The 20,953-nt window shown below is 36.7% G+C and overlaps 2 protein-coding genes, 1 long non-coding RNA gene and 1 pseudogene across 4 annotated transcripts; 1 reads left to right on the top strand and 3 right to left on the bottom strand.

The window, feature by feature from the left end:
- Positions 1-10,623: 10,623 nt before the first annotated feature.
- LOC145805897 (uncharacterized) lies at positions 10,624-13,328 on the bottom strand. The gene has a single exon (XM_082901288.1). It carries the CDS (start codon positions 12,220-12,222, stop codon positions 11,293-11,295), a length of 930 nt encoding a protein of 309 aa, XP_082757414.1. The 5' UTR covers positions 12,223-13,328; the 3' UTR covers positions 10,624-11,292.
- Positions 13,329-14,136: 808 nt separating this feature from the next.
- On the bottom strand, positions 14,137-15,371 carry LOC114304889 (uncharacterized). The gene is made up of 2 exons (XR_003644190.2): positions 14,813-15,371; positions 14,137-14,437 (listed from the first exon to the last, which is right to left on the bottom strand). It is a non-coding gene; the product is annotated as an uncharacterized LOC114304889 (long non-coding RNA).
- A 453-nt stretch (positions 15,372-15,824) lies between these two features.
- Positions 15,825-16,753, top strand: LOC114304888 (ferredoxin, root R-B2 pseudogene; annotated as a pseudogene). Its single transcript, XR_014348144.1, has one exon. The product of XR_014348144.1 is annotated as a ferredoxin, root R-B2 pseudogene (transcript).
- Positions 16,754-18,300: 1,547 nt separating this feature from the next.
- LOC114285442 (uncharacterized) lies at positions 18,301-20,535 on the bottom strand. Its single transcript, XM_028228492.2, has 2 exons — positions 20,107-20,535; positions 18,301-18,912 (listed from the first exon to the last, which is right to left on the bottom strand). Exons 1-2 carry the CDS (start codon positions 20,533-20,535, stop codon positions 18,301-18,303), a joined length of 1,041 nt encoding a protein of 346 aa, XP_028084293.2.
- Positions 20,536-20,953: the final 418 nt, after the last annotated feature.

Below are 20,953 nucleotides of genomic sequence, written 5' to 3'. Positions count from 1 at the left end.
CCGCGGCCCGGAGTAGGCCTGGATCCAAACCCGGGCCGCCCGTAGGACGCGAGTCAATTTTACACTCTTATCAATGTGAATGTTAACATGTCAATGTAAATATTCACATTGTCAACAGGCCGGGCCGGGCCCGCCTCGGGCCGCCCACGGGCCGTGGACGTATTTCGGGCAGCCACGGGGCACGGGCTAATGTTACATTCTTATCAATGTGAATGTTAATATGTCAATGTGAATATTCACATTGTCAACGGGTCGGGCCCGCCTCGGCCCGGGGCCGTGCTTCGGGCTGCTCACGGGTCACGGGCCAATTTTACACTCTTATCAATGTTAATGTTTATATGTCAATGTGAACATTCACATTGTCAACGAGCCGGGCCGGGCCCGCCCTAGGCAGCGGGCGGGTTTCGGGCCGCCTACGGGCCACGGGCCAATTTTACACTCCTATCAATGTGAATGTTAATATGTCAATGTGAATATTCACATTGTCAACGGGCCGGACCGGGCTCGCCCCGCGCCGCCCACGGGTTTCGTGCCGCCCATGGGACGCGAGTCAATTTTACACTCTTATCAATGTGAATGTTAACATGTCAATGTGAATATTCACATTGTCAATAGGCCGGGCCGGGCCCACCCCGGGCCGCCCACGGGCCATGGGCTAGTTTCGAGCAGCCACGGGGCGCGGGCTAATTTTATACTCTTATCAATGTGAATGTTAACATGTCAATGTGAATATTCACATTATCAACGGGTCGGGTCGGGCCCGCCCAGGGCAGCCCACGAGTCGCGGGCGGGTTTCGGGCCGGCCACAGGCTAATTTTACGCTCCTATCAATGTGAATGTTAACATATCAATGTGAATATTCACATTGTCAACGGGCCGGGCCCGCCCCGACCCGGCCCCGGGCTTCGGGCTGCCCACGGGTCATGGGCCAATTTTACACTCTTGTCAATGTTATTGTTAATGTTAAAATGTCAATGTGAATATTCACATTGTGAACGGGCCGGTCCGGGCCCGCCCCAGGCGACGGGCTGGTTTCGGGTCGCCCACGGGCCGCAGACCAATTTTACACTCCTATCAATGTGAATGTTAACTTGTCAATGTGAATATTCATATTATCAACAGGCTGAACCGGACCTATTTTTTTGGCCTGTGGACCGGCCCGGCCCGACTCGAATTTTTCCGGGCACCCACGAGGATCGACATGGGCCGGGCCCCTACACATTGACGATATGAACATTTATGTTGACGGTGTGAACATTCACATTAAGAGTATTTTGGTAATTATGTCACCTGTAGGACTTATTGAAATATAAGAAAATAATGTGAATTAAATGGAACATAAGTAGATGAAAAGGGTATTTTGGTATTCTTATCTCAAATTGGACCTAATGGAATAGTCAAAAAGAATATGGGTTGAATGGAATAAAACTCTTAGAAAATGAATTTATCAAAAAAGCATCTATTTTTTTATTTTATTTTTTAAAACATAAATGAGATGTATCCCAACAATGAACTTTTCCGATATGGGATTCTCTCTGAAGGTTCGAAGTAGTTCTGCTGATCACCTCTGAATTTGTAAAGTTTTCTCTCTTCTTGTTTTTCCTTGATCTCTGGACCTGTTTGATCTCTATATTATTGTTGTTTTCTTTTGATTTATTTAATTTTATTTTTGGCCTGATCATATTTATAGTGGTAATCAGTGATTGGTATTAAAAATTGTTTTTTATACTAAAAGTTCGATTAGTTCTTGAAACTTAGGGTATTTATGTTCTGATTTTGGGTTCATTTTATTCTGTGATAGGTTCAAAATCTTTTTATTGGGTTCTATTTCTAATGTATATATTTATGCCCCTTTGCCCAAAAAAAAAAAAAAGAATTTTTAAGTACAAAAATAATTTGAAATTTTGTTTAGGGTTTTTTTTCACATACTTTTTGAACTTTTTTTTATGATTTTTTTTTTTTAAATTTAAAATATTTGTTTTCTAGTTTTGAGATATTTATAGTCAAGAAGTATCTAAAAAATCAAAATAATTGAAAACTGAATATGATGTTGTATTGTTGTTGTTCATGTCTATGATCTTTAGTTTTTTGTTTGTGGTCAGACAATGGACTGGATATGATGTTTGGTTTAGACTTGGTTTGGTAGAATATTCTGTTAGATTTATGCATGAAAAAGTGCAGCAAATGTAATGCTTTACTTCCTGCTGGTTGCTTAATGGTATTTTTTTACCCTATTTATTTATTTATTTATTAAAATGAGCACATAAACATCAATTTGCATTCACAACCTCAAAAGTGTTGTTGGGGTTGCTCATGCTAATGCTTCCGATTTTCAATCTACAATTGTTATGCAATCCCTATTCTCTTGTTGGTAAATTGACAATTCCCTCAGTTCAGATAACTTTTAAACCTATACATTTTCAAATTGAAATTGCAATGAATTTTTCTGGTTGAGTTCACGTTGCAGAAAGTCGTTGGGTCAGTACAATAAGATGGTGGCCAAATTGAATTCCTTTGATGATCGTTGTGTTTGTGTTTTGGGTCTTTCCTAATCTCCCATTGGGGTTACTAAAGTATAGATTTGGAAAAAATTTCTTGGCGCATATTCATCTAATATAACAATAGAAAAACTGTCGATTGAAGTATGGAAGTAGAGCTGCCCAAAGCCTAAATCATATGTTTATAAATCTAGCATTTTTGTTGCCTACCTTGTTTCCCTAATCTTCTCCTAGGAACCTGTACCTTATTAGATCGAGGTTTGCTTTGAATTCAAATTTTTATTTTTTTTTGAATAAAGAAAAATTAAGATAAGTGGGAAGAAGTTATAGGAATTGCTCATTTTAGTATACTGGAAGTTGCAACGGAGTTGTAACCCATTAGTAAAGAAGAATTCTAAAATGTAAATCGCAAATTTTGGCAACTCTTACTGATGTCCCATATCATACTTTTTCGTGCGTATACAAAGTCAAAGTTGCAATGAAATCATACCCTACTTATAAACAAGATTTCCCAAATGTAAACCACTACAGTGTAGGCATTTTTTGGTAACTCCTACTGAAATTTCAATCTCAATCTCTCTCTCTCTCTCTCTCTCACACCCAGTCATACACATCATATTCTTTCATTTCTTTGTTTCGTGTCTTGAAAGTTCTTGTATGCATGAATAGCTTGTCTGTGATGTCAAAGCTCTCGGAGATGACAAAAACCCCAATTTCCAATGAGTTTTCATGTAGTAGTATTCTCTATCACGTTTGTTCTATGTATATGAGTTAACACTCTGGTGCATATCCTTAATATCCAATTCACTCTGGTGAAATTGTTTTCTTGAATCGTAGTTAGCCTTTTAAGTTAACATGGTGACACTTCTACAGTTACTCGCAGTTCTATGTAAATGTGAAAGCAATTCACTTGTTGTGCTGTGGGCCAGTGTAGTTTTTCTAATGGCACCTTTCAGCATAAATTTCCAATTCATTGTAGTAGCTAGATTTCTGTCCACTGCAATCCTCAATTCATTGGATACACAGATTTGTATTCCATTCCATCGGATTAAACAGAGATTCACCTCTGTATAGTAATCAACCTAGTTTTGTACTGTTTTCATTAACTTAAAAATGGAAGCTTGGGTGAAGAGCCATGAATCACCACTACAACAAAACTGGGTTTTTACGGCTTCATATCAACGACATACAGTAAATGCAAACTGTGGTTTTTCACTTTTACGGCTTTCTTTTTTTGCATGTCGTAAATAATTTCCCAACCACGGCCTGTCTATTGCGTACGCCGTAAATGTTAATAACGATGATTTTTTTACGACTTACAATGTTAGCTGTAAATAATAAAACTTTCTATGACATGCATATGGCATGCTGTTAATACATTAACTATACACGACATGCATTCGCGAGCCGTTAAAAATATTACACTTTTAACGGCGCACAAAAAATCAGCTGTTAAAAATATTGCACTTTACACGACATACAATGACCGTCGTGAATGTTAAGACTGAAAAAAAGTAGGAGCCAAAATGAAAAACTCTAGCGCCAAACACCAAAAATATATATGTATATATATTTCAAAAAAAAAAAAAATCAAAATGCACCATTCCAACCTTTTGATTGTCAAAAGGAATATAGAAAGGGTTAGGCGTAGAGAAGAGAAGGGTTCGAAGGAGCAAAATCGCAGGAGAAGGGAAGGGTCTGAATCGTCTCATCGCAGAGAGATGGAGAGTTGAAGGAAGGAGCAAAGCGAAGAAGGCACTACTTTCTCTCTCTATCTCAACCCTTTCTCTCTCTCTCTCTCTCTCTCTCTCTCTCTCACACACACACACACACACACACACATACATACATACATATATATGTATGTATATCTACCTTCTTGCAATCGTAATTAGTTTATGATTTTGAACTTTGTTTTTGTTGTACATTACGATTAGATTTGGAATTGTGTAGGTTTCATAGAAATTTTCCTACCTTTGAGCAGATTCTCTCTCTCTCACTCTCTCTCTTCTTCTTCTTCTTCAGCTTCTTCTTATTTTTTCTGTTGACAAATTCGCAGGCATGGGTGCTTCTCTCTCTTTGCCCTATAAATTGCAATTTCTGTGCCCTAATTGATTTTTTTCTTGCCAAATGCCTTATTTTTTTTTCTTGTTAGAAGAAGATTCCCAATTTTGTGCTCTATTTTGTGAAATGCATGTCTATTTCTTGAGAGACATATATAAAAATTGGAATGAGAGACTAATTAGTTGCATGTCTTAATTTCATTGATTTGGGTTTTGGATTTTTTGCACTGGTAGCTGTGTTTTTGGCGTTGTTTGGGAAGTTGGGTTTTGAGTTTTTTTTTTTTGTTTTTTTTTCACTAAAAGACAAATTGGTTACAAAACCAAAAAAAAAAAAAAAAAAAATCCAAACAAAATATCACATCAAACCCCATAACCATTTTATTTTTTCTCTTACAAACATCACATCCAACCACAAAAAAACTCAACTATCTTCCCAAACACAAAAAAAATTTCTCCAATAATATCCTACAACTAACAAAACCTACAAAAAAACTCACTTCCCAAACTCCCACTTTATAGTGTGAATTTTTATGTTTGATGGTTTGCATGTTTGAGAATATTTGTTAGGGGAACTTACGTGTAAGTCCTAATAAGTGGACTTATTGTCTAATAGGTCCTATGGAAAAAATTTGTCATAAAAAAGTCACTAATTGTAAGTTTTAGCGACAACTTATAAAAATCATGACAAAAAAACGGTCACTAATTGTCAATTTTTAGCGATGTATGTAAAAAATTGTCACAAAAACATTATTTTTAGCGGCAATTTTACCAAGATTTATTTTCAATAGGACTTGATGGGAATTAAGTCTAACTATTAGGACCTATTGGTAGTTTACCCTATTTGTTAATGAAATTTATCTTGATATGTACTTGGGTTTTTTAATTAGTGTTTTGAATATGGATCAACCTTGTAAATCTTGATTTGGGCATAATTCTAATTTAATTTGGAGTTTGTAATCAAATTTTGTTTTGGCATGCAATTGCCCCCGTATATTTTTTTGGATTTTTGTTTATAGATTAGCAACCTTGATCATGAAATTTATGTTCATGTGGATCAGAGTTGTGGTTATGATTTTAATTATAGTTCAATCTACAATTATATATCTCCTGATGTGGCTACGTTTCAGATTCAGAAGCCCCTTTTTTTCTTTTCTTTCTTTTTCCCTTTTTTCTCTAGATTTTTTTTTATAATGATTCCCAAACACAAATTAATTTTTGTAATCGTGATAATCCCTTGTTTATTCCAAATCAATGTTGTCAATATTCCTAAATTGTTTGTCAAACACATAGGTTTAATGACAGATCTAGTAATTTTATGAGCACACTTTTTTTTTTTATACTATTTTGCAAATAAGGGATGAAGCCAGGACTTGAACAGTTTCTAAATCTTGCACTAATTTAGTGGGAGCTAAATTTATGTCAAATTTTACTAATTCATAGTGTGATTATGTTTGTTAACCGACCACATGAGTATCAACTGTAAATAACTGACAATGAGAGACTAATTAGGAAAAGAAAGTATGAAAATTGAAATCTCCAAAGCAGGAACAAATAAAGCAGCATCTTGAACATATGAGGGGGTATCTGGTCTGAAATTGTAAATTGGTGGGGTGTGAAGTGGGTTATTCCAGGTTCTTTCATTGGTTTAATGAATCGGTGGTGTGGCTCAAAATTGAGATTGTTACATATTTTTTTCCCATGGAAATTGTCAAACTCTTGCTTGACAGGAAAATGTGATGCTGTGTTTATGACTTCTGATTGAAAATTATGTAGATTTAATATTTCTCTTTTTGAGACAAGTATCTCTTGAATTATATTGGGCAAATTACATATATCCCCCTCGAGGTTTGGCTAAATTACAGATACCCCCTGAGGTTTGAGAAATTACGAATTCCCCCCTGAATGCTATATTTGCATAAGAAATTAGGGGATAATTTGTTATGAAATATAAACCTCAGAGGGCAAATTGTTATGAAAATACAAACCTCAGGGGGCGGGATGTAATTTCCGAAACCTCAGGGGGTATCTGTAATTTAGTCAAACCTCGAGGGGGTATATGTAATTTGCCCAATTATATTTTAGCGCACAATAGTACAATGAACGCCATCTAAGCATTAAGAGGGAAAGATAGAACTGTAGCTTTTAGAGGAAAAGAGAGAGAAAGGTTTTAGGGAGAATAATAAATGGGCTGCCCTGGAGCAAGGCAGAGTAGAGGATCTGAAATATGGCAAATATGTTGTGTACATGGATTTGATCTAATTTTTTGTTTTGAACTTTTTGTTTTTTAAGGTCATTGGAAACAATGGGATACATATCTATCTTGATCTTCTCTAGTCGGATTACATTGAGGGGTGAGTATAATTTTTTAGTATCTTTATCTTTTTCCGTGTTCTGAATGTAAAATATATTTTTTTTCTTGATGTGCTGTAAGAGAGCCTCTAGTTGCGGGAGCTTTACTATTCTTTTAATTCTTTGTTCTCAATGAATTGAATGTAAAGTATGTTATTCTACCTAGCTTTGCTAATCTTGAAGTGCACCCTCATTGTGATTTCTTGTGTTAAATATCTAAATGTCTCATGGGTGAAAACCAGGTGAAGAGCATTGTTCAGAGATAAAACAGATAATCACTACAGCTTGCTCTGTAAGTATATTTTTCATAATTTAATTTTCAAATCACTAAAATCACTTAATATATTTGTTGAAACAAACTGCTGCTGCTGCTGTGTTGCTCCTGAGTTGGCTGTTGCTTGTGTTGAGTCTTCTCCTTGGGTTTGACCTTGCAGTTTGCTGCCTTGCTTCACCTTGATTGTTGAAAGTTGAACTGGTTTGGTCCCAATCACCTGTGGGACCCTTCTATACCAGCACACACCTGCTGGGCTTATAATGTAATCCAATGAGCCTAAGAGACTGCTTTAACCTTGTTTTTTTCGTGGCTGTCCTAGCCTGATTTGCACACAATGTTCAGTCTAGGTTCTAAGCCCTGTAAAGTGTAGATTTATTCCTGTGGTTTAGCTGCTTGTAGGAATTACTAAACTTCTTCTTTGTTGAGAAGAAACAGTTTTTTCATTTCAATTCTATGATAGTGTCTTTACATGGAGAAGCTTTGCGTTCCTATTGCAGGCCATGTGGGAGGATAACAAAACTAGATCAAAGTGGGTTATCGTCAATTGATTGGCCGACCGTGTTCTCCTGAAAGCAATGAGGTAATTGTTATGTCCATTATTTAATTTAATTTAATTTTGTTGTCTGCGTGCATGTCAACAAGCTTAAATTTAGAAAGTATTAGCTCCCGTCCTGATTGGTGCTGTGAATGTCAATGAGTTAGGGTGATAATGTAAAAAAGTGACAGCAGGTTTTTTGTAAGGTTGTCATTCCAATTACTGGTTTCTAGACCCAGGTCTTGGCCGAATTGGTTACACATTTAGGTTTTGTTGAAACAATAACTTTACTCAAAATGTTATCCTACAATTTACTGCTCACTGATGATGCCATGAACAAGTATTTTCAATCCTTTCTGATTTGGGGTTTAAGCCAAAAATCCATGTTTAACAACAGTGTAGGGCTTGTATGAACTCCTTGTTGGTCCATTATAGGTTTATGAGTCTAATCATGGTAGCACCATAATAGCTGGCTTGATTCGAGGTCCATGTGAAGTTCTTCCTCCAGGGAAGCTAATTGAAGAAAATGAGAGGAGATCGCGTTTGGGGACTGGCGCAAATGATCAACCACTTTTCCTGTGCAAGTGTGTTTCCTTGTTTCTCAAATCTGTTCCTTGTATTTCTGTTGCTGCCTACAAATTCCTTTTCTATGAAATTTGCATGGTTTAGAGAAGCCTACTGTGCATGTTATGGTTGTGTTTTAGCATTGCACTTGTGTTTGGTCTTCTTATGGTTCAAGAGTGTGTTTATCATTTATTTTTTCTTATCTTCACTCAGGTGGAGATGAATTGTCTTATTGTGGACTTTATTTATTGGGGAACGAAATTGTGTTGCAGATGATTTTATGATGAATCAAAAGGTGTATTAAGAGATGTTTTGAGTTAGTTGCAGTCAGAAATATATTTTTTGGTGTCATTGTCATATCTGTGCTCTCATTGCTGAAAGACGATGATTCCCTTTTGATCAGGTAGAATTTATATGCCACGTTACTCTTTATATTAAGGCTCTGTTTCTCGTAGCAAGAATATCGAGTCAATTATGTCTCTCTAATTACACTTATATTTTGGGTTGTATGGCTAAAATAATGGTTGATGATATTTGTTTTAGGCTTTTTAATTTACATATATTCCTTTAGCAACACTATTTTAGCAACACTATAGTCGTCCTTGGTTCGCAGAGTTTTACTAATCGCCTTAAGCTCAATCATCCTATATTTTGCATAGTGCACAATGAAAGGGGCCGTTTGTTCCTTATTTGTTGCGAGGTTGACATCGTAAAAATTATTTTTAAAGAATAGCTATATTCAGATGCATGTTTTATAATATTTGCAATTAGTCTTTGTAAGAAATATTGATAGAGAGAGAAAGAGAATAAATTGTATTATTGATTGATTTGTGTTATATTTATTACAATGATTCATGATTCCTATATATAGAAGAGGGTGAGTGTGTAGTAGGTAAGGAGTAGGTGAAGTGGAGGTGGTAGTGGTGTAGTGGGTTAGGTTTAGTGGAGTAGGTGAGGTGGTAGTGGTGTAGTGGGTTAGGTTTAGTGGAGTAGGTTTAAGTGGGTGAAGTAGGTGGAGAGTAGGTGGATTTTAACAGCCCCCCGCAAACTCAAGGGGGATAGGAACTAACCAACTTGAGTTTGGAGAGAGTAACAAAACAAGAAAATACATAAAAATAAAAGAGGATAAGAGACACTGTATGGTCGTGTCAGACCATTGGTGAAGACACTGGATGGTGGTGTCATAACGTTGTGGAGGACACTGTATGGTGGTGTCATAACGTTGTAGAGGACACTGTATGGGGGTGTCATAACGTTGTAGAGGACACTGTCTGGTGATGTCATAACGGTGTAGAGGACACTGGATGGCGGTGTCAGACCGATGTAGAAGACAGTTTATGGGGTCATGTCGGACCGTTGTAGCAGACAATGTTGTGACAGTTGTTGTGACAGTTTACGGAGTCTTGCTGGACCCTTGTAGAAACTAACCGGAATCAATGTCGGGACAGTTTACAAAGTCTTGTCGGACCCATGAAGGAGCTAACCGGAATCAATGTCGGGACAGTTTACAGAGTCTTGTCGGACCCATGAAGGAGCTAACCGGAATCAATGTCGGGACAGTTTACAGAGTCTTGTCGGACCCTTAAAAAATACACTGTATGATGGTGTATATAGGTTGCCCAAATATATATATATATATATATATATGGATATATATAGTGAGCCCTCAAAAGTCGCGCCCTCAAAAGGCGCGCCCACTTCATCAAAAGGCGTGCCCGACAGAAAGCGTCGAGCCATCAAAAGGTGAGCCGGAGACGCGGCGAGGCACGTGAGCGACAGAGTGGCGTGTCGGCCGCGTCGTCAGTGTCGATATAAACCAATGAGGAGGCTGTGCTTGAGGCAGAAGCGAAGACAAAAAAAAACCTGGGAAAAAACTTCTGAAAAACTCTTCATTTTCTGAGAGATTGCCTCTAAGAGCTGCAAATCTTGAAACACTCCCCTTCCGAACATTATCAGTCTGAAATTGCTATTTCGCTGAAACACTCAGCAACCCAAAAAACATGGCCTCTTCTTCCCGTTCAGCTACCCAGAATATGGCATCCTCTTCCCGTGGTCTGCTCACGCTCTTTCCAGACCTGAACGAGTCCACAAGAGAAATAACTGGTGCGGTGGCACTGGAAACTCAACCAAGCGCCCCGGAGTTTGCTCCGTTGAACTTTCCTATGCGGTCTGTGGAGCAAAGAATGGCAGTGCAGTCGGATGTGGAGGCCAATCAGTATACATTGAAGTCATGTGTGGAAACCATGACTGCGGTTACAAATTTGTCGAACCGGCTGCAGAGTAGGACAAATGAGGTGCAGCAGTTAAACGCCCAACTGGCTCTGCTCCAACGCATGTATAAGGATGCGCGAGCAGAGATAAGTGTGCTAAAGGCGGAAAACAAGGAGCTGAAGCGGAAGGCCACCGTTATGTTCCGATTTGGAGGGCCGCCATATGCTGCAGTGGAGGAGCAGGGAGTAGTGATCATGCCCAGTGGAGTGGGAAACATGGTGGCAACACCTGCAAGGGCCGCCCAGGATGGAGGCAAGAAGAAAAGACCGGCGGCAGAGTAGAGAAGAAAAAAAGCCCACCTGTGAATGTGGTTGTTTGTTTGTATTTTTTTTTTTTTTTTTTTTTTTGGTGTAAAATTGTGATCGGGGTTGATCCCTGAGATGAATAAAATATGGTTTGGTGTGCAAAGCTAGATGGTATGAATGGAATTGGAAAAAGATTAAAAATAATGTGAAAGAAAAATAAAGAAAGAAATAATAAAAATATATTTGAAATGGAGAAAATAAATAAAAATAATGGAGTTTGAAATCAAAGGGAGGAGAGAGGATGATGTTTGTTTTTTTTTTTTTTAATATATAATAAAAAGAGATATATAGATATATATATATAAAATAAAGAAAGTGGGGAACAAAGAGTGCACCAATTAAGCTTTAGAATAAAAAAAAAAAAGTTTGGACGGTGGATGCAAAGTGAGGAGAGAGAGTGGGTGTAAAGTGTTTGGTGGTAAAGTAAAGGGAATCATGGAAATGATGAAAGTGGGTTTAGTGGATAGAAAAACTCCCAGTGGAGATGGGTTTTCAGTCCAAGCCTCCTTATGATGTGATCAAGGAATGAGAGTGGTGTCACTGGGTTCATCCTCCATTGTAGTGTTGACAACACCAATAGCTCCATTCTCTGTATAGTTTTGGCCTCAAACACGTACTTTGTGTCCTCCACTTGGAGGTCCAAGAGGAGAGGGACTTGGGTTTCTTCAACATTTGCAGCCAAAGAGAGACAGGTGGCAGCTGCAAGTTGGATCATCCATGGCTTATCTCTCTGAAAATGGAGGCTAGAAAGAAACCTATCTAGATAATTAATGGCAAGAATTGCAGTGAGAGCTGTGAACCCATAATGAGCATTGACTTTCAACATCCATTCCACAGCCTCCATGCGAGCCACAGAGATTGCAGAGTCTGCGGTGCCATTGTTGTCATCAAGGTTGAGTGCAAATCCATTATTCTTCAGAATTTCAGCCACAGTGACCACTGTTGCAATTGCCATTCCAAGAGCAGACAGCTCAACCTCATTATATTGCTGCATATACCTCTTAGCGAGGTTGACATAGAAGAAGAGGGGTTTCTTGGTGTTGGAGACCTGGATGCGGTTCCTCTTGTGAGATTCAGAGATCCGGACATTGACTGTTGATATGAGGGATGAACCTGAAGCACGACCTGTTCCAAAAGCAAAGATTGAAATAATGCTGGGAAAGAGAGAGAGAAGCTCTTCATCTTCCCAAAACAGGTCATGTTCCAATACCAGCAGATGGAAAAGAGAGAGATTATTATCACTTTCTCTCTCCTCTCCTAAGCTCTCTATTCCTACAACAACTTCCTCACAGTACAGAGAATCTTCTAATAGAAAAGAATGGTTTTGCTGGTGTTGAAAAACTCCAGCGGGCAGCGAAGGCATGGTTGCCGGCCGGCTGCCCGCCGGAAAGAAAGGAATATAGGCCTAAATCTTATAGCTCTGATACCATGTAAGAAATATTGATAGAGAGAGAAAGAGAATAAATTGTATTATTGATTGATTTGTGTTATATTTATTACAATGATTCATGATTCCTATATATAGAAGAGGGTGAGTGTGTAGTAGGTAAGGAGTAGGTGAAGTGGAGGTGGTAGTGGTGTAGTGGGTTAGGTTTAGTGGAGTAGGTGAGGTGGTAGTGGTGTAGTGGGTTAGGTTTAGTGGAGTAGGTTTAAGTGGGTGAAGTAGGTGGAGAGTAGGTGGATTTTAACAGTCTTTGTTTTGAAAAATTTCCAATTAATTTTTTTAGCATGAGAACATGAGTTCAAGTTTCGGGCAACCATGTGGATGTGGTATACAGATAATGCTGAAGGAATAGTGGCTTTTTAGTGGGTTTGTTGACTGGTCATTGGAATCTGATCAACATTGGATAGTACCTTTTTCTTTTGCTTTCCTTATTTGGATTCAAACAACAATTATATTTTATTTATTTGTTTTTACCTATAAAATATAAAAAGAATAATTGAATAGGGATGCTTAGAGGCACATGCTTTGTTGGTGTTTCATTCATGAATAATTGTATTGTGGGTTAAAAAATTAGCCTAGATTTTCATTTGTCATTAAAAATAATTAAAATGCAGCCTGTTCTTAATACAGATTGCATCCAGGTTGTATGGCTCAAGTCCAGGATAAGGAATTGGTTGTTGCTTTTGTGGTAAATGGAATGCCATTTGAACTTTAAGTCAATTTAGACGCTTACTTGGGTATTATGAGTTGTGTATAGATCTTCAATCTCATCTTCATTCTATGGTGCACATTTTATTTGTAACAAGTTTTGCTCTATTCTTTAAGATATCAGTGCACTTTTTCAAATTGGTTTATTGAAGTTTTAGGCTTAAAGTTCAATAAAACTGGTTTGACTGGGTTTGTTTTTGAATTTGAGTAGTAAGAATGGCGTCGGGTGGTGTTGCAATTAGTCCAATCTGGAACACGAATGCACTTCCTCCTGGTTACTATGAAAAGGTCATTGATACTCTTCACTTGTGTTGTGTGTGGTGGGGATAGGGATAGGGGTAGAGAGAGAGAGAGAGAGAGAGAGAGAGAGAGAGAGAGGAGTCCATGCTGCTCCAAGGAAGGACTGAACAGAAGAGCATGGACTGCTCTAGAAGCTAGAATACTTGCAGCCAAGGTTGTTAAAATCGGGATCCTATGTTGGATCGTTGGAAGTGTTTATAGGATCGGATCGTAGAATCGGATCGAGGATCGTAAGATCCTACCGAAAAAGACAAATTACATAATAATTTAATTTAAATAAATATTTCTTATAAAGTATACACAAAATGAACTTATATTCTATTAAAAAGAAGCGAAGATATTGTGAAAAATATAATACTTCATGTAAAATGTACATATAATATTATGCAATAGAAAACCCGACGGTAAAAGTTCTGTATTTTATCAAAAAAGAAGGTGAAGAAGAAGAAGAAGAAGAATTCTATAACAAAATACTTTACAATGTACAATAATGCATAAAAAGTGAAGAAAAAATATTTAACAATATTGGAAATGAAAATAGATTAAGAACTCAAAAGAGTAACTTAGTTGAATGATAAGGTTTGTCGTTAGTATCCCTAGTGGAGCGGATTCGAGTCACAAAAATAATTTCTCCATAAATTGGGATAAAGTTGCAATCATCTTACCCTTCTTAGACTCCGTTTAAGCTAAGTTTGTTTTTCCGACTATTTAATTTTCTTAAATTACCGCAATATTTAAATGTTTGTTTCCTAATTTGTTTTTCTTAGTCTATTTGATTCAATACTACTTAATTTTTAATATTTATTTTGACGACATAAATTGGTATTTAGACAACAAACATAAAATTTATAACAAAATATGTCATACAATACAAAACAAGGCTTATAAATTGGATCGGATAGGATCGGATTCGGATCGGGATTCCACGATCCTATAAGATCCCACTACTAGGATCGAAAGATCCTACCTACAAAGAGTTTTTTACATGATCCGGATCGATTGTATTCAAATGGATCGTAAGATCGTAGGATCGTAAGATCCGGATCGGGATTCTGATAACCATGCTTGCAGCTTATAAAGCTCATGGAGAAGGCAAATGGAGAAACCTCCCAAAGAGAGCTGGTACCTTCTTTTTTTTCCCTTTTTTTCTTCTTCTCCTCTTTATGTTTTCTTCTACTCATTCTTCAATTATTGTCTCTTGATAGTTTACACTTGAAAATTATCTTAGTTTAATACTCTTGTGTTAAGGTAAATCAAATTAAAGCTATTGGCTTGGAAATTGAATTATTTATTTATTCTTAAATGATGTCAACATGTTTAATTTTTAATGAATTTCCTTCTTGATATTATTTGTGATAGTAGTTTAGGATAGTTGGAACAAATATTTCAAACTGTTAACGGACAAATAGATCTGAAACAGAGTGTTTGGAAACACTAATATGTATTATGTTTGTGATTTATATAAACTAACATATTACATTATCATAATGTGGACAGGTACAAGGAAATGATAGGGTTGTTACAAATGGTAAGGTTCAAATGGATTGGGTTAGAGCTATATTGGAATATGCTTAAATTTTATCTCAAGTTGCTAGGTTTTCCAAAGTGGGCGCTAAGCTAAGCATTTTATTGTTTCTGCTGTCATCTATGAAAATTCAAGCAATACGCTATCGGTTTCCACTCATCCTTGTTGGAAGCTTGATATACAATCTTGGGTTCATTTCCTAACGACATAAACTATTGTGATGGTATCATAGCTCTTAAATCCAAGGTGGTCTGATTTAGTTTGTGTGTTTCTTTGGTTACCTCTTCACATGTGAGATGGCATCACATGTGAGGGTTGTGTAGGAAGCTTGCTATATATTGTTGGGTTCATTTCCTAACATATTAATCTTTTGGGACAATGATGACTCTACAATTCTGGAAGAGGAGAGTGAGTGGTCCCCTAAAGAGAGAATTTATGTCTGCAGGAAGCCATGGAGATTATGGTTGCTTGCTCTGCAATGGCTTTAGCAAAAAGGAAACAATCAAAAGGAGGAGATAACCAATCACTAGACAGCTCTTGAGACAAGTGGAATTGTGGAGGTATAATAGGAGCAGCTGCATTAACCGGAGGAACCTTAATGGCAATTATTGGTGGTATCACATCTTTAGCTTAGTCTTTTGAATATTTTAAATGCCATTGGCCAACAAGCTTCTAATGACGTGAGTTTTTTTTCCTGATGAATTTATATTTTATTGGCAAGAGGGTTAGTTGCTCCAGTTATTGCCACGGGTTTAGGTGCCTTAGCACATACATTGGGCACCCTTGTCCTTGTGATAGTAGCAAGCGGGTTTGCTGTCGGAACTGTTGCCGGTAGTTTTGGATCTCTAAATAGTTTTGGATTAACCTAGATATGCATAGCTTTTGGATGGTTTGAACTTTTAGAACTTGAGGATATAGTTTTTGAATTTTGGAATGTATAAACAATTGTTAAATGTTCATAATTTATGGATATAGTTTATTTTTTATGCTTGAAACAATGTTTTGGTGGTTGATTAATGTTTTGTGAAGCTTGTTTGTAATGTTTGTTAGATTGTTCAAAAAATGAGTTTTTACGGCACCAAATGAACGCCGCGGAAACGATTCTACGACGTGCAAGGTAAAGCCGTATTATGACCAGTCATAGAAAGCCATTCACTTCAACGGCATGTCGTAGTATGCCGTTAAGAATCCTTTAACAGCGGATGGCCTCGGTCCTTGTTTGCAGTGTAACAATTAATAATTGTTTATATGTTCTGATATTTTGACTAATATTTCTGCAAATTTAGGTCTAAACATGTCGACTATGACAATTTCTTCTCCTTGCATGTTCAAAAGTGCACCCACAACAAAATCTTGTGCATTGATTAAGAATCCCCACTCTTTGTGTTCCTTTAAGAGTGTTTCTAAAGCGTTTGGCTTGAAATCTTTATCCTTCTTCAGAGTATCGGCCATGGCAGTGTTCAAAGTGAAGCTAATTGGACTGGATGGCCAAGAGAGTGAGTTTGAGGCTCTTGACGATGCATACATCCTTGACTCAGCTGAAAATGAAGGACTTGAGTTGCCATACTTGTGCAAGGCAGGGGTGTGCTCTACGTGTGCCGGGCTGATGGTTTTTGGATCGGTTGTGCTGGGCTGATGGTTTCTGGACCGGTTGACCAAGCGGATGGATCGTTCCTCAATGATAAACAGATGAAGAAGGGGTATGTGTTGACTTGTATCTCATACCCAACTTCTGATTGTGTGATTCACACCCATAAGGAAACTGAGCTATATTGAGTAATGTTTTATGGGGAAATTTGTAGCTACATGGTTATATGTTGTTGGTTATTTAGGCACGGGACAATGTCTTTTATCAGTGTTTCTTTGTTTAGCATTAAACCCAATATTTGTCCAAATTTAAACGCTTTTGAGTATGAAGTGGTGGTTATAGTGGTGATTCCTCTCATGCACTGCCTCTCTGGCAGAAACAATAAATTTAAAAAGGAAAAAATAAATAAATAGAGTGCTTGATGCATTTGGGTTTTTTTGTTTGCTTAAAATTCTATTTAACGAGGAACCTCTCTAAGAAAGGACTTTTGGACAGGCTCTTGTAGGATGAATTTTAGTCAGGGAATTCGAACAATGGTTGGTTGTGGTGTGGAGAGAAGTGAAACATGTAGTAGTTGGATGAATTTGAGTCACGGAATTCGAACCAGTCGGTTGTGGGGGAAGTGAAACAGTAGTAGGTGTGATGTATGGTGTCAACTTAGGTTTAAATAACGGGTATCTGAATATGTATTGGTATTGATGATTTGGTTATAAAAGTATGTCTTTTAATTTAAACTGTTAACAGACTTGATGGTGCATTTTAGCTCATAAATTACAAAAAATTATGTATTTATTTCTATTGACAAGGAATTATTTACGTATGAGCTAAACCATTACCACAACCAACACCCTTTACCCATTCTCCAACCACTCAATGCCATCACCAACACCCTCCTCCCCATCTGCGACACTTCCGACTGTCACCCCTACTCTATCACCACCATCACCCTCTCCCCTAACCCCTCAACTGCCACCACCAACACCCTTCTCTCCCTCCCCCATCCCCTCTCCAACCCCCACCCCTCCGCTACCACCACCAACACCCTCTTCCCTCTTTGCCAACCCTGCCATTCCCACTCCTCTATTGCATCCACTAGTACCCTCTTCCCATGATGTATACAGCGCAAAATGTGGATTTGGAAGAAACAAATAAACGTCGTTTTGCAATATCTATTTGTGACAACTACATTTCCTATTGATTTGTTGTCGCTACAAATTTATTAAAAAATGTGTTAATAAGAAATTTGAAATGAAATTTGGTGGGATTTTCATTAATTGGTAATATTGTCATCTAATATTATCGTTATATGTGTGCATCTTATTCCTCAAGTTTGAAAATTTGTTTGTATTATGGCCCATTTTGGCAACGAAAAAAAACGTCACCTCTTTTTTCAATTTTTTGTGTTTAGCGATTTTTTTTTTTAATATTTAAATTATGTCTAAATTTTTTACTTTCCCGTCAGTCTTGTCGAGACGAATTTAAAAACTATATTTTTTTTTGAAAAATTTTAGAAAAAAATCACTAAAGACAAATAAGACAAAAAAGATTTTCCGATTTGTCTTGTCGAGCTGAATTTAGAAACTTAAAATTTTTAAAAAAAATTCACTAAAGACAAAAATAAGTTAAAAGAAAAAAAGGCAAAAAATGCACATCCCAAAACACCCCTAGTTGTGTTGCATTTGATTTTCATAACGATTATAATGAATTGGGTTGATTTTAATATCATTAATTAATTAATAACAAATAAAAAAACAGTTACTCAGTTGGATCACTAACAGTAGACGTAAGTGATTTACTACTAGTAGTGAAATACAACAATTGAATGACAATGATTCTGAAGAGAGACTAAAATAGGAAACAAAGTGTATCCAATTCACTATAGTGATGGCAAAGTGGAATTCCAGTCAAACTGGTCCAAATCAAACAGATCATCATCGGCAACATCTAGCTGTTGTATTACTGGAGTAGCTGCCAAAGTGGAATCCCAAACAAACTGGTCCCAATCAAAGTGGCCACCATCATCAGCTTGAGCTTGCTCTTGTTGTATAACTGCTGCAGTAGGTTGCTCTTCTTGTTGTATAACTGGAGTAGCTGCCAAAGTGGAATCCCAAACAAACTGGTCCCAATCAAAGTGGCCATTATCATCAGCTTGAGCTTGCTCTTGTTGCATAAATGCTACGGTGGGTTGCTCTTCTTGTTGTATAACTGTAGTAGCTGCCAAAGTGGAATCCCAAACAAACTGGTCCCAATCAAAGTGGTCATCATCAACAGGTGGAGCTAGCTCTTGTTGTATAACTGCTGCAGTAGGTTGCTCTTCTTGTTGTATAACTGTTGCAGTAGGTTGCTCTTCTTGTTGTATAATTGGAGTAGGTTGGTCGTCTTCGACGGAGTAATGATCAATGTCGAAATCATCAACTGGTTGCTCTTGTTGTTCGATTTCTGCCCTGCGACGCTTCATTTTGATCGCACATAGGACATAGTTTTTGTCCTGCAACCATAAATATAAGTGTTATAGTAATTATTTGTAATATGCAAAAAAAATATGTAAATGACTTTTGAAAAAAAACTTTGAAATTTAACATGAAAGGTTAAACTAGCAAAGACAAATGTCATCACAAATGTAAATTACCCCAATTTTAGGCATGAAATAAACATAAGTACAAGAAAGATAACCAAATACTTGATTAAGAAGTTTAGATAGTATTTCATAGTAACTCTGAGTACAGATAAAATCTTGCCCAAAACTGTTTTTTTTTTTTTTTTTTTTTTAAATTTTAAACTAGAAAAATGGGAAGGATATGAGTTTTGCAAATGAGGGACAAAAAAGCAGAGGAGGTGAAAAAAAATAAAAGGGTTCAGGAGCTGTAGAGTTGGGCTGTAAATTGCTGCCAACAAACGGAAACCATATCTTGTCTATTCCTCAAATTTTCAAGATTTATGCTATTCGGAAAGATTACTAAATTTAAAAGTTGCTAAAGTTGTCTTTTAAGTTTTTCATAGTAAAAGTTACAAAGTTTTGAAACCATGCAAGTGTTGTATTCGTATATTATTGTGTTTCGATTATAAATTTGAGTAAATTAAAAAAAAGAAAAGAAAAAGATTAGTGAAACCCCTTTTTGATTGAGTTTAATAATTTAAATAAACTTTTTCTGACAATTTTACTTATTGAAAATAAACAAATAATTTAAATTAAAAATAAATCAAAAGATTATGATTTAAATTTTAAAAATAAAAAATAAAAAAATTGAGGGTTCATTTTGTTACAAAACTCAAATTCTAATTTTTTTATTTTAAACATTTATGTGTGTGTGACATGCACCCATAACCCCTAAAAAATTTCATTAGAAAACAACAATAAAAACATAAATCATCTAAACATGTGTGAATGATCTGTCTCTATGATCTGCACTATATCTTTGTTCTGTTATGTGATAAGACCTATATATCATGATCTGCACTATATCTTTATTTTATCATGTTATAAAACCTATGTATCATGATCTGCACTCTATCTTTGTTCTGTCATGTGATAAGTTGTGTGTGTGAGTTTGATCTTGAAACTACCACATATCATATGGATGATGATCAAACCTCTTTCATTGAACAAAACAACAACATATGACAAATAAAATCAAAAAACAATAATTAATCAGAAACATAGAGCTAGAGAGAAAGAACTCACTTTGATCAGTTGATCATCTTCCAGAGAAACACCTTCAAGACTGTACTCCTTCATGTCCCACACACTGTGTTCACTCGATTCTCTGTTGATATAATCGAAACTTCGCTTGCGTCCAGTAAGCCTTCCTTCATTGTCATGAATAGGCTTGCCTCTGTCGAGTCCCTTCCATGTACCCTTCCCCACCATGCGATCAATCCTTTTTCCTTTCCCATTCTTCTTCTTCAACTCCGTAAAATAATAATACAACTTCGATCTGGTTCTCATTTTGCTGAATATCTTCGACAGTTCTTGATCGTCGTAGAGATTGCATTCATTCACTAAACCCTCTACCGGTAATGGCTGTCCTTTGGCCTTTGCTCTCAGATAATGAAGAACAAGTTCTTTGTCCGTTGGTATAAATTTGTATCCTATTGCAATCTTGGCTGCCATTGCTGATTTTTTTTGAGAAACAAAGTAGTCGAAAAAAGTAACAGAGAGACTACAGATTTCTTTTTTTTTTTTTTCTTTTCTTGGGAAATACTAAGAATTTGAGGGAGATTAGATTATGGAAACAATATGAGAAAGTAAAGTGAGAAGAGAGTAATATATAGGCTTTGAGACTCAGCCGACTATGTTTTTGAAGTGAGGTAGTCTTTGGTTTTAGATGAATTTCTTTCTTCAGTAATAAGTTTGCTTGCATTACAAATGCTATCTTCCATGGACTTTGTTTCCTATTTTAGTTTCTCTAAAAATTATTGCCATCCAATCATTGTAGTAAATCATGTAACTGTCGAATCTTAGCTATCCAACCTTTTTTTATTTTTTTATTAATTAATGATATTACAATAAAGAGAGATTTGGTCAAAAC

The sequence above is a fragment of the Camellia sinensis genome, chromosome 13 (assembly GCF_055761805.1).
Source record: "Camellia sinensis isolate YWXY chromosome 13, ASM5576180v1, whole genome shotgun sequence".
In the NCBI taxonomy this organism is placed as follows: Eukaryota; Viridiplantae; Streptophyta; class Magnoliopsida; order Ericales; family Theaceae; genus Camellia; species Camellia sinensis.
Note: the sequence above shows the minus strand (reverse complement) of the source record. Positions and strands in the feature narration are given on the sequence as shown.